The 13,477-nt window shown below is 41.2% G+C and overlaps 1 protein-coding gene across 5 annotated transcripts in view; it reads right to left on the bottom strand.

The window, feature by feature from the left end:
* BVES (blood vessel epicardial substance) overlaps positions 1 to 13,477 on the bottom strand; it is a 63,045-nt gene that overhangs the window by 5,403 nt on the left and 44,165 nt on the right. For all 5 annotated transcript variants that reach the window (XM_044427242.1, XM_044427226.1, XM_044427203.1 and 2 more), the window contains 5 exons: positions 11,473 to 11,597; positions 8,422 to 8,609; positions 4,250 to 4,358; positions 1,301 to 1,468; positions 403 to 544 (listed from right to left, as the gene is read on the bottom strand). In XM_044427242.1, the coding sequence (XP_044283177.1) occupies positions 403 to 544; positions 1,301 to 1,468; positions 4,250 to 4,358; positions 8,422 to 8,609; positions 11,473 to 11,597 (732 nt within the window). The remainder of the gene's footprint in view (positions 1 to 402; positions 545 to 1,300; positions 1,469 to 4,249; positions 4,359 to 8,421; positions 8,610 to 11,472; positions 11,598 to 13,477) is intronic.

The raw sequence follows: 13,477 nt of genomic DNA, 5'->3' as shown, positions 1-13,477 counted from the left end.
CTGTACTCAGTGTGTTTGTGTGTTGGGGGATTCCGACTCACATGCTGTATTGGATAACTAACAGTGCTAAGACGTAACTTCTCCATCCTGAGAAGCCTGAACAAATATATAGCTAAATAGGGCTGTGCACATATTTAAAAAAATGGTCTGTGGTGTTTGATCTGTGATGGTTCACTGTGAGGACTAACCTTATCATGCACACACATTCAAAATACCTAATCACAGTAATGTGATCTAGACAGCCCAAACAGAAGCTGAACTTTAAAAAATACTGGTGAGATATTCTATGAATGCTTTTATGAAACCCTTTCCTGCTGGTTCCCCAAAGGCAACATGATCTTTGCAACTAATGAAGATGTTCAAAAATGCCTGGACATGTTGACTGGTTGGTTAATGACTCACGAAGGGAGGAGGCAGTGGAAGTCCCACGAAGAAAATTCTGCAAGCCCTCTTCGCCATCACTTGAGCTAGCCATGCTGTTCCTCATCTGCATGACAGAGAGCTGTGAGCACAGACTGGGTTGCCTGTCTATTTTCTGGGATGTCTGTAAAGAGAAATGTTATTATGAATTCTCCATCATCAAAAGAACAATTTGTTCATGTTCATTTCCCCACATCCAAGGAGTTCAGAGCAGAGCATGCATTGCTTCAGTGAGTTTTTTCACATCAGCCTTGTGGGGCAACTCAGGCTGAGAGATACTAATCAAACTAAACGTGCTCCTTCTCCACATACTGGGACCAGCTAGTAATTGTGACTTTTCAAGACTGGATAGGTATTTTATACACATGAATTTCAATAACTAGAAACATATTCAGCTATACTCATGAGATCTCCTCTATACAACTGGGAACCCTTGCAATGCAGCTGCCCTTCTGGCCTGCAAAGGCAGCAAAAGCTGGAATTAAGTACTTGGGAATATGTACAAGTAAGCCTACAATTATGAGTTGGTTGTAAGAACAGCAAATTAGTTACAAAACTAGGTGTCAATGAAAGATTTCTATAAACTATATTGCATGACAGTAGGACCTCATCAAGCTCAGCATGCCATTGACTGATAGGTTATATCCAGATGTCTCCAGAAACGTCAATTCCCTGTCAGTCTCAAACATCTAGCAGTTGTACATATATCACCTTTGGTTTTAAATTTAATTCATCACCACTATGTTTAAAGAAAAGTTACAAATGAGCATTTAGAAGAATTATATACTTGAGTGTCATGGAAATGGAAGCTTTTAAAAAGTGATCACAACAAAGCACAGCACTACAGCAGCAAAATAGCACTTGAGAGGAAATAGCTTACCTTATCATTCAGAGTTGGGTCATTTAATGAGTACAGCTTGTTTGTAATATCCTTTCCAATAAGATACTTAAATATTTCAAATAGAAATGGCTCAGATTCCAGGAAATATGCAAGTCTCTCTCTGGACCAGCACAAAAATTTGCAGTTATCATCAGCAGTAATGGAGACCTAAGGAAAAGAACACAGTCTTGAAATTAAGTGGGTGTCATTGCCCCCGGCACAATCAGTTTGGATGTCCAAAAAGCAATGATGCAACTGCTCTTTCTCCCATGAAACAGCACACCACCAATGCAAATCTGAATGTTCTTAACTCAGTGACGCGCTGTGGCCAACAGGTTCCCCAGGTTTTCCAAGAAGTTGTGAGGAACATCTGGGAAACTTGCTTTCCAAATCCATTTCTGTTTGTTTCAAAAGCACCCTATAAAGAAAGCTATTTCAGGATGAGGAATTAAAAGAGAAATAGTCCAGGCCCAACTTTTGGCACAGCACTCTAGAAAAACCTTCCCCAAGCTGAGGTCCTCCACTCCCATAATTTCCAGTTAAGCACAGGTGATGGCCATGCTGGGATTTCAGGTTGCAAAAAGCTGCTCTGAGTACAAACATAAAGCTTCACTGTTTGAAGACAACCAGATCTATCCTGGTGCCTTCCCTGATTCTCTGCAGGCTTAACTGTGAAGATAGTAGGTCACCTTTAAAAAAGAAAAAGAAAGATTCAAACTAATTTAAACATCCAGATTTCTCCCCGTACTCTTAATATCTGTAGATAGATTCTATATGGTTTCACTGGAACTTAAGGTAAACAACCATAACAGAAAAACAATAGGGTTTTGGTTTATTCAAAACAATGCAAGCTTGTGTCCAGCAGGTGGCACCAGTGCACCAAACAAAACCCACCTGCCTCCACCCTCACTTTCTGTATGAAATACATAGTCAGCGATCTTTACAGAAAATAAATGATGGATGTGCTACTTTTGAAATGAGGTTAAAGCAAGAGACTGTATGGCCAAGATACAAGCATATTAGGAAGCACATGCACTAGCACATTTTATGTGCATTTTCCATATTTCCACAGGATACATTTAGAAAGAGTAGCTTGAGAGAAATGTTTAGCAGTCAATTAAAACATGGCTATTTTTCATTCAAATGTAAGTGAAACCTGACCTAAACAAGAGCTAAGCAACCAGAACGTTCAGGATTTGATGCCAAAAGTTTGAGCGGTTAGTACCCAGCAATGTGTGACATGTAGCTTCAGGTGGAAATGAACACGCAGCTCTTCTCTTGTTCACTGCTTGTTTTGCTGGAACTTAAGCTGACTTGCAGGATGGGGATACTGTGAATTACTCCTTTTAAAAATTCAGCAGTGATGATATTCCCTCTCAGCACAGAACAAATCAATGCCCAGAGAAAAGACGGCATTAGCAACGGGGCAAGTCTCCAATAACTGACTTCAAGAGCAGAGATGAATCTGTCTTGATAACTATCTTTCCTTGGCATTAGGCCCAGTCAGCTGGAACAAATTACACTGATCACTAATTTTAGACTCTGTACCAGACTGCTGTTTCTGTTTTACTATCAAATAGCTACTGGATATTCACAACACTTACAATTCTAAAGTTGCTGGAAAGCTGCAACCCAAGATTTGGGTGGCTACTTCAAAACAAATTCCAAGCGTGGTTTTGAAAATCTGACCACATGGCCCACCGTCACTTTGCTTCAAAGAGCCGTTCCTGGGATACTTTCCCCATGAACAGCGTAGTGAGTCCACAAATTAGGTTTTCCCCACAAATGACCTCATCCATCTACCATGCCCTCAAGCAGGTGCTTTTCAAGCCACTGCTTACTCTACCTCCCTTTCACTTGTACAGCTGCCAAGCCTCAGCACCATCTTCACTTAGGCTGGAAGTGGGCAATCATTTTCGGCCACTTTCAGCTCTCTTTAAAAAGGGGTCCGTGAAGAGTGGTGATTGAACTACAGGTATAGGGCTGAAGGGCACAAATTTCCTGGCATAGATACAGAAACATCACTTTTGCTCACTGTCGTCTCTTGCTCAAAAGGTCTGGCATGTTTCTGAAAGAGTACGTAAGAGTGCAAAGCCGAAGGGGAGTATGAGATGACAAGCAGTCATTCCCTAATAACAGCACTCAGAAGGAAAAGCCCCCCACCCCGTTCCTCCATAAACAAAAAACCTCCCTATTATTTGTCGCCTTGTTGACTTTATCACATCCTGATCCCTTTCCCACTGGTTTTCCATCTCTGTGTTCTCTGGCTGGGGTAAGCCCAATATTAACAAATGCTGTTTCTCTCAGCTTTGCCCTGATGAAGAAAAAGGGGAAAAAACACTAATGGATTTCTGAATTTCCCTTATGATTTAAAGTATAAAATATGTTGGTTCTCTGTTCTATACCCCCTTTTGTCCTGCTTTCAGTGTTCCTCTCAGGACAATTATAATTTAAGGCTAAAACCATCACCAGCCTTATGAAAACAATGAATGTATCTTTAAGAGATATTCCAATATTAAGCCAACAGTAAGATTCACTTACAAATACATTTTCTCAATAAGCAAAAGCACTATAAAATACATAAGGAGGGAATAGGAACATCCCAGTAACTTTTAATTGTCAATATTTTCTTTTTCTTTGCTTCTTCCAACAACAGTTTGACCTGATTATCTTTTCCAATACCTTACATTATTAAGCCTTTAAAATATATTAAATATAAAAAGTTATGATTTCACAGCTGCTAGTAAATAACACAACACAGATATTTTGTATTGGGAATAATAAAGTTTTTATGTTCCAACATTAAAGCTTTAAAAGCCTGTCTAAATAAAGTTAGTCAAGAAAATTGACAATTCATTGCCACTCATAAAATTTTGTTAACCCCCCTATTTTCTTCATCAGTGAATTTTACCTCATATTCTATTCTCACCCTATAGAACAGTCCCATACCTGGAACGTCTCGCCTCGATTCATCTGAGTTGATCGGTATTCAGGAGAATCTATAAAGGCACAGGGGTAAATATTATGCAGGAAATGCCCTCGATAGGAGACCTTCATTCTGATGATAAAAATATTTATTAAAATCATTTCATAACATCTGTGTTGTAAACTATTTAATCAGTACTACAAAACAGTAATCTATGGTAGAGTCATAATTTAATCCATAAGTTAATCCACATGACTTTTATTATTTACTTATTTAAAGCTTTTATACCCTGTCCTATACATGAGAGTCTCAGGATGGTCCAGCAACAAAGGGACTGCATAATATCTATAATAAAAACCCAACTAAAATAAAAAATTGTATCTTAAAATAATGGGAAAATAAAAAGGTTTTGGCCTGACACCAAAAAAGAATAAAGTGTCGGTGCCTGGCGCAGCTTTCTGGAGAGCATGTTTCACAGCTGAGGCACCACCACAGAGAAGGCCCTCCTCCAGGTAGCAACTCTCCTTATCTCTTTCCTAGAAGGCTCTCGAAGAAAGACCTCCGATCCAGATCTTAAAGCGTGGGTGGGCACATAGGGAAGAAGACGCTCCTTCAGATAACCAGGTCCTAAACCGTTTAGGGCTTCATAGATTATCACCAACACCTTAAATTGGGCCTGGACTTCCAATTGGTAGCCAGTGTAGATGGTAAAGGACTGGTGTTATGTGAGCATATCTGCCAGTCCCTGTTAACAACCTGGCTGCTCTATTTTGGACTAACTGAAGCATCCGGATCACTTTCGTGATCTGGGGCAGTTAATTATCTGCCACTCCTGCTTATATCTCTTCATTCAACTTCAGGAATGGCTGGAGTGAAGCTATTGTCCACGAGGCATGGTACATATGAAATACGTGACCTGCTAATCACAGTTCGAAAATTGCAAGATGCCCTGGAGAGCTGCAGAGGCACCAATTCCTTCAGGCTTGGACCCAGCCATGGTGCAGGGTTAACGGTTATTAATCACTTAGTGTTGTCAACCAGTTTCCTCTCAGGGTAAAAGATATCAGCAAACCTTGGTTAAAGGTAATTGTGGTTAGCTCTAACCTCAGTTCAGATATGCTTCTGCACCACAAAAAAACCAAGAGTGGTAAATGTGCAGGCTAAAGTTGTGGGGGGGAATGGGACCCCAAAGTATAGTACTAGTTTTGCCCCACTGCCACAGATGACTACAGTGCAGTCCACAGTGAATCTACAGTGAATCACTACACTGTACAGTGGAATGTACAGTATACTGTACATTCCACACTACACTGTAGTGAATAGTGTGTGAACTACAGACTACAGTGAATCTACACAGTGAATCCAAGCAGCACAAATCAGCAGAGTGGGCTGCAGGTCTCTGCTTACTGGCTTAAGCCAGGTGCTCACTTCACAGAGATACCAGGCAGGGAAAGAGTATGTAAGCCGTTCTCACTGGAGGGTTTTCGTCAAATTATCACTCATGCTCACTGTACTCTGTCTACCTCACTGTATTCTGGAAATAATATTAATACTGAAGTGCAGAGTCCATCTGCAGAACTACTGGCCTGGTTAATAACACTATGACCTTACTTCACAATGAATGCAGACTGCAGGCCTAAGTTCAGCCACTCCCTAGCATGAAGTAATGTAACATAACTGCTGTCCTTATAAACCCTCGACCCTGGAAACAATTCAATTTATACACAGCCTCTCATTACACATCACTTGGTTCATTCTGAAAAATTCCAGCAGCATTCAGTTAAAGCCAGATAATCTTGAGAGACAGAAAGAAACTAATTGAACCAACTGAACTTCATTCGTGTTTACATAATTGTTAGTTCAGTATAACCATTAGTTTGCCATGTTTTTGTCCTGAGCTTAATTGAAGCCAAGGCTCACCAACCCTTAACTCTAGAACCAGGTTTTGAAACTAGGACACAGCATTGGGATACTGATTCAAGTATACATCCTGAGCAGAATTATCTTGCTTCTCACTAACATGAAAGACCTGTGATTCAAGGGAAGTATTGCAAAAATAAAGCCACCATTAAGAAGCAGTCTGCTCACAGAACTGTATGTCAACATGTTTCTAGTTTCTGCGTAACTAGTCGAGGCTTCACTTCTAAGTGAAACGAGACTAAATCTATTTTACCATCACATTTACAAATAAGCAAGAAAAGCTAGTATTCTATCATGTTCACCCACACTTAACTTCTCTTGTTTTAGCCAAATTCTTGAGACCAGTGAGAATCTCTCTTGGAAACAAACACAGCATTTTGAAAAGAGACAGAAGTCTTGTACACTTTCACTGCAATTCAGGATTGTCTAGAAAATGTAAATAAAGTTTACTTATCTCAAAACTGTTCAGGTGCACTAGCTTATTGAATAAGAACTTGAGGAAGAGTCAGTAAAAAGTAAATGAAAGTAAAAAGTAGATGCAACAGCTAATTCTATGGAACCATCTTGCTCTGTATTTTCATTTGTTCAATCTGGCAGCTACTTCTGAATCAACCTCTCTCTAGCATTCAGGCTGGACTCTCTTCTCCCCAGGGTGGATGCTACTCACATCGTTATCAAATGTAGAGAGTTGAGACCGAACCTTAATGTCAACCAAACACATAATCTAACACTTCTGAGCAGTCCCTGGAGAAGCGATGTGAAGGGCTATGAAATTAAGGCACACAAGGCGCATTGCAGAGTGCAGTGGCACGGTGAGGTGGGAGAGGCAGGAATAAGCAAGTGGCTTAAGCAGCAAAGAGCACAATAAAAGTTACCACTTGCTTAAAGTAGTCTGCCTTTACAACAGGTGCCTTGGGTACAGGTGGCATCAAACTGTCACTCCATAAACTCAATCAGATTTTTATCAGATACATGTACACACACACACACACGCACATTTAAAAATCAGTAAAGCTTAGACATTTACGAAACAGGTGACAATGAAATGTCCCTAGAACCAAACTTTGCCTTGACCCGCAGGCAGACAAAACTCACTGAATTAAGAAGTTAGTCGATATAATTACAAATGAAAGCACAATGGAAGCCAATGAAAGTTAATGAACTGGATCCAGCTTTTTTCCCCAGTAACAGCAGCAGAATTGCTTCAGCGGAATTCAGTGGTGTCCAATAAGAGTATCCTATGGCAATATATAATCTGCAACACTGGGAAGAGATGATTTCATCTCCCACCACTGGACTCCCTTACATGTCCCCAAGATCTGCTCCAACGTTGCAGGAAAACTCTCTGCAACACACTTTGGAGTGGTACAGAGGTGTGGGAGGGATGACGAGGGCAATGCCATCAGACTAATAGACAGTTGCCAGCACGATGCCGCATATCCGCCTGGCGCCGTCATTATTTGTTTTTCGGCGCCAGGCGAAGACTTTTTTATTTAAACGTTATTTTAATTGTTAGTATTATTTATTTTATTCTTTGGCCAGGGCGACTTAATTTATACTGTTAAATTATATTGTTTTATACGATGTTATTTATTTATGTTTGTGAGCTGCCCCGAGGCTTCGGTGAATGGGGCGGCATAGAAGTTCCCTAAATAAATAAATAATAAATATCATGTTTTCGAGGCTGTTCACATGATGCAAAAGTGCACCACAGTGTGACCACCCATGTTCTGCTCATGGGTTGTTCTATCATGTGAACCTTGTAAGTGTGGTTATGTGAGGATTAAAAGAACCTTCATTTAATCTATGGTCTGCTTTAGGCTTATGTGAAAGTTGCTTAGCCCAAGTAAGATAGCCTACGCAATCTGGTGCCTGTAGATGCTGGGGCTCACGACATGGCATCTGTACCCGGTCACTATGTTCCCCAAAGCAGAAGTGGCGGCAATCTGGACAAACTCCCCTCTCCATCGGTGGCCCCCAGCACCACCTTCTTCTCTGTTTCAGAGAGTCCTCCCCAGAGGATCTGGGGAAGCATAGGGAATAAGGGTGTGGGCATGGGATAAATAAAGATCATTTCTTCCTCTTCCGTTGTACCAGCAAGATTTTGTCACTGGATCAAAAACTTTCTATGCACAGAAGGTGATCTTCTGTCTGCAAGAGGCAGAATCTGGGACCTAACCTATATATACTACAGTCTTTCAGCCCTGCTTTTCTTTTTTTCCCCAATTAAAATGTACAAAGAATAGCTCTTCTTCAACCTACTTCAAGTACATACTTTCCTTTTAGCAGAATACTTAATCGATCATCCACTGATGTTTTATCCTCTGCAGCATATGCTTGTCCAGTTTTTAGTGTCTGGATATTGCAGAATTGTCCCGTCAGTCTTTGGAACAGCTCTGGAGGCACGTGGAGTGGTTCAAACATTCTCTTATACAGACTACTGAGTTCTTTGTCTATCTTTATCTGGAACATAATCATAAAAAGGCTGAAGTGAGATGTTTTAAGACAAAATCTTGTTTCAGTTAAAACTGAAATGCTACAAATGATCCCTTCTTCCATAAACACATAGATACAGGCAAATAAGTAACCCCTCATTCCACAGTAGTGTCAAAAAAGGTGACGAGCGGGCTACCCCACAACTCTATGTCTAACATGTGCTTTTACCTACGTAAGAGTTTGAAGGAGCATTTTTTCCTGTTCAAAGAAACACTACTGGACAAATTTAAGTCAGGAGATACCAGAGGAACTCAGATATGGGAGTAACTACTAGCTCCAGATGAGCATTTTATCAAATGAGTCAGTGTTTATGGTCTTTCTAACATTGTACATTTAGGACCTTGCCACTGGCATCTCTTGTGGACATTTCCCCCAAACAGTCAGTTAACAAAAACTGTTTGCTGCAATCATGCTTTAAAAAAAAGGAAAATGAAACGTTGTTCCATTTTGATACCACATTCATAGCTGCAAACAAAAATACAATATACTTAGAAAGATATAGACACAAGCAGGATTCTATTGCAATAAACAGACTGGGATAGTTCCTCTTTTCCCTGAATTACTTCTTTTTCTGGTGTCACACAGGAAAACATGACTAAGGGTCCAATCCTATGTATGCACACTGAGACAGAAAAAATTCCCACAACTTGCAGAAAGTACCAGCCAGCCTTTTGTGGTCATTAGCCCTTTCTTGTCTAAACGTGTATTCAACTGCACCTTAAGAGACTCAGGTATGAATCAGGAAGTATCCAGCTCAGATCATACCTGAACTCAATAGATGAGCTGAGGCATGCCAGCCCATCATAAGACATTGCTACTAAGAAAAGTGAAACTAATATTCTATGCTCTTTTATCTACCAAAACAAGAAAGAGGGTGGAAAGTTGGCTAAATCTAAACATCCTCCTGAAACAATATAGCCAAAAATACTGTTTCATCCTAGCAATTCCAAAAATCCCTGGAAGCTTGAGCAAGATACCAGTGATGTTTGCAGAGAGAAGAGAAAGTGGATATGAGGAGAGCAAAAACAGGAAAGGTTTGAGCACCAGCTAAACAAATAGGATTTTTATTTCTTTGACATCGCAAAAGCTGACAGCTAGGGACAGGCTCTTCGAAGTGCCCCAGTGACACTGGGAGCAGCTGTCCAGGTTTGCCAGACTTCATCATCGGAAGAACTCTTAGGTGAATCCACAGTTGGCTACAGAATCAGACCCAAAGACTGCCTTGGACTGGGGAGAAATATCACATGGGACACTGCAGGGGTCAGTCCTGGGCCCAGTGCACTTCAGCATTTTTATTAATGATTTGGATGAGCAAGTGCAGAGAACGTGCATCAGATTTGCAGTTGACACTAAACTGAGCTGGACAGCTAATACCTTGAAAAGGAGGAACAAAATTCAAAGTGATCGTGATAGACTGGAACACTGGGCTGAAAACAACAGAATGGAAATTAACAGGGACAACGCAGCTGAATACAGTTACAAGTTGGGGGATACTTGGCTCAACAATACAAGCAAGAAGGATCTTGGAATTATTGTAGATCACAAGCTGAATATGAGCCAACAACATGATGTGGCTGAAAATAGGTGGGTAGGCCGGCCGGCTGGCCAGCCCGTCAACCAGCCAATGCTATTTTGGCCTGCATTAATAGTAACAGCACTTCCAAATCATGTGAGGTACTGGTGTTCCTCTACTTGGCACTAGTTAGGTTCTATCTCGAGTACTGTTTCCAGTTCTGAGCACCACACTTCAAACAAATGTGGCAAACTGGGAAAAGTTCAGAGGAGGGCAACAAAGATGATCAGAGGACTATAAACAAAGCCCTATGAGGAAAGATTGAAAGAACTGTGTATGTTTAGCCTGAACCAAAGAAAGCCAAGGGGAGACATGATAGCATTTCTGAAAGACTGTCACACAAAGGTGGGACAGAATCCATTCTCAATCATGCCAGAGTGCAGGATATAGAATAACAGGCTCAAGTTGCATCAGGAAAAACTTCCTGACTGTTAGAGCAGTATGGAAAAGGAACAAATTACCTAGGAAGGCTGTGGGGTTCTCCCACATTGAAAGTAATTCATGGCCTTATAGACCCATCCAACTCTATTATTTTATAATACTATTTCTCCTCTCCCTCATTATTTTTTAATATCTGTGCGTTTTTAAAGGTACTTGCACAAGTACAACTGGGGAACGTAGCCAAGAATCTGCAAGGGAGGCTAACTGTCTCTCAGACACACCATGGGTTGTTTTGCCTACAACTAGTCCAACATGGTATGGCACACCATGCAGAAATGCCAAATCACTCCAGAGACTTCCAGCTTTGAACTGTTTCCATGTTTCCTTCGATGATTTCTGCCCCATTTGTGTAAATATGCACAATCCTGACTGCATGTTAGAAAATAGCACCAGCTCTCTCAACAAGTCTCTAAAAAAGGCGAAGGGGTGTATGCAGTTGGCTACCCTCCAGTGACAAAGGGGTCCAGTGGAGGTATCCATGGAGATACCGATCAGTGAAACTGAGTAGCAGACTACTTCTGACAATGGTTCCTTCTGCTTTGTGTACGCTGGATTCAGCCTGAACTGAGACTGTAGGCCATGAAAAATGAACAGCTGAAGGCATCGGTCCAGGTACCCCCCAAAATATTAGACTCCATAAAACACAGTATTTTTTAAAAGGGAAACTAAAAACGAAGAGAAGCAAAACTATTGTGTATATACAGAAAGATGTACATTAATCATAAGGGATCTGCCAATGAGCACCTTACAGACATGTTAGAAACAACACCAGAGCACAGTCATTGAGCAATATATCAGTAATTTAGTTGTACATACCGGTCTTCTCTTGTATAGCAAATATATACAGTGCAGAAGGTTGATAATAAGGAATACTGAATTCCAAATCATTATATCCAGAGCACAACGGAAAAGTGTTGCCCAGATGATGAAAAGTGCACACCCTGCCAAAGATGAAATGTGTCACACAGCGGTGCATATGTATGGATATGGCCTTTTGCCCCTCCCTGCATGCAGTCTAGAACATTACCAGCGAGTGACCATGATTGGCTCATACGGCTGCTACAGTCAGCTATTCCAAGAAAAGAAGCCCATTTATATATTAGCAACCCCAAGGCAACCACCTGCGGTATTTCTCCCTCAAGAAGTATGGAGGCTGTACAAGTCACCTATGCATATAATTGTTACAGTGAAAACACAAGAAGAAAGCACATTTATTTGTTTAAACTATTTACTGATTACTTCCCTATTAAAACAAATATCTAAAGAAGCTTCCAGAAGACCCCACGCAAACAAACAAGCAAACAACCCTATGTCAAATAACACAGTCAAACTGTTCACAATAACACAACAACCCACAGTGGGTTGTCAGACTTGTTTGTTCCAGGTTTCTTGTGAATCTTAGTCTAGGACATTTTCTTCAGTGTGGTTTGTTAACCACGCACAAGCTACCCTGAGAACTCGTGGCTTGTGGCTGGGTTGTTTTCAGGGTGGCTTGTGAGACTGAATCTAGCAGACTGGCTCAAGTACATTTTGTAAGAAAGGTCTAGGAGCACCTGGCAAGAACAGGGAAAACACCAGTCAGTCTTCATAAACTGTATCCACTCTCTATTGTGTCTTGAAAAGAAACTTGTCAATTTATTCTTCCACTTTGTTGCCTTTGCAGACAGCACCTTCGCTTTCCAACTTACAGGAAGATTTGCAAAAATTTAACTTGTCATCCCTTTTCATGGATCACTGCCTTGTCGTGGCGAAGGGGCTTGTGTAGCTCAATGAAGCTATGAGCTATTCTGTGCAGGGCCACCCAAGACGGACAGGTCATAGCAGAGAGCTCTGACAAAATGAGATCCACTGGAGAAGGAAATGGCAGCCCACTCCAGTATCTTTGCCATGAAAACCCCATAGACAGTACCAAAAGGCAAAAAGATATGACGCCGGAAGATGAGCCCCTCAGGTCGGAAGGTGTCCAATATGCTACTGGGGAAGAGCGGAGGGCTAGTACTAGTAGTACCAGAAAGAATGAAGCGACTGGGTCAAAGCCGCAAGGACACTCAGTTGCCGATGTATCTGAAGGTGAAAGGAAAGTCCGATGCTGCAAAGAGCTATATTCCATAGGAACCTGGAACGTAAGATCCATGAATCAAGGCAAGCTGGACGTGGTCAAACAAGAGATGACAAGACTGAACAATAACATCTTAGGAATCAGTGAACTAAAATGGACAGGAATGGGTGAATTTAATTCAGATGACCATCAGGTATACTATTGTGGGCAAGAATCCCTCAGAAGAGTGGAGTAGCTTTCATAGTCAATAAAAGAGTAGGAAAAGCAGTACTGGGATAGAATCTCCAAAATGACAGAATGATCTCAGTTCGAATCCAAGGAAAACCATTCAACATCACAATAGTCCAAGTCTATGCCCCAACCACTGGTGCTGAAGAGGCTGAAGTTGACCGGTTCTATGAAGGCCTACAACACCTTCTAGCATTAACTCCAAAAAATTATGTCCTTATCATCATGGGGGATTGGAATGCTAAAGTAGGAAGCCAAAAGATAACTGGAATAACAGGCAAGTTTGGCCTTGGAGTACAAAATGAAGCAGGGCACAGGCTGGTAGAATTTTCTCAAGAGAGTATGATGGTCATAGCAAACACTCTTTTCCAACAACTCAAGAGACGACTCTACACATGGACATCACCAGACGGTCAACACAGAAATCAGATTGACTATGTGCTCTGCAGCCAAAGATGGAGAAGCTCTATACCAGGGGTCTCAAATTCAACTTACCTGGGGGCCTCTGGAAGTAGAGTCTGGGTGAGGCTGGGC

The sequence above is a fragment of the Varanus komodoensis genome, unplaced genomic scaffold, assembly GCF_004798865.1.
Source record: "Varanus komodoensis strain SLA01 unplaced genomic scaffold, ASM479886v1 scaffold1, whole genome shotgun sequence".
NCBI classification, from domain to species: Eukaryota; Metazoa; Chordata; class Lepidosauria; order Squamata; family Varanidae; genus Varanus; species Varanus komodoensis.
Note: the sequence above shows the minus strand (reverse complement) of the source record. Positions and strands in the feature narration are given on the sequence as shown.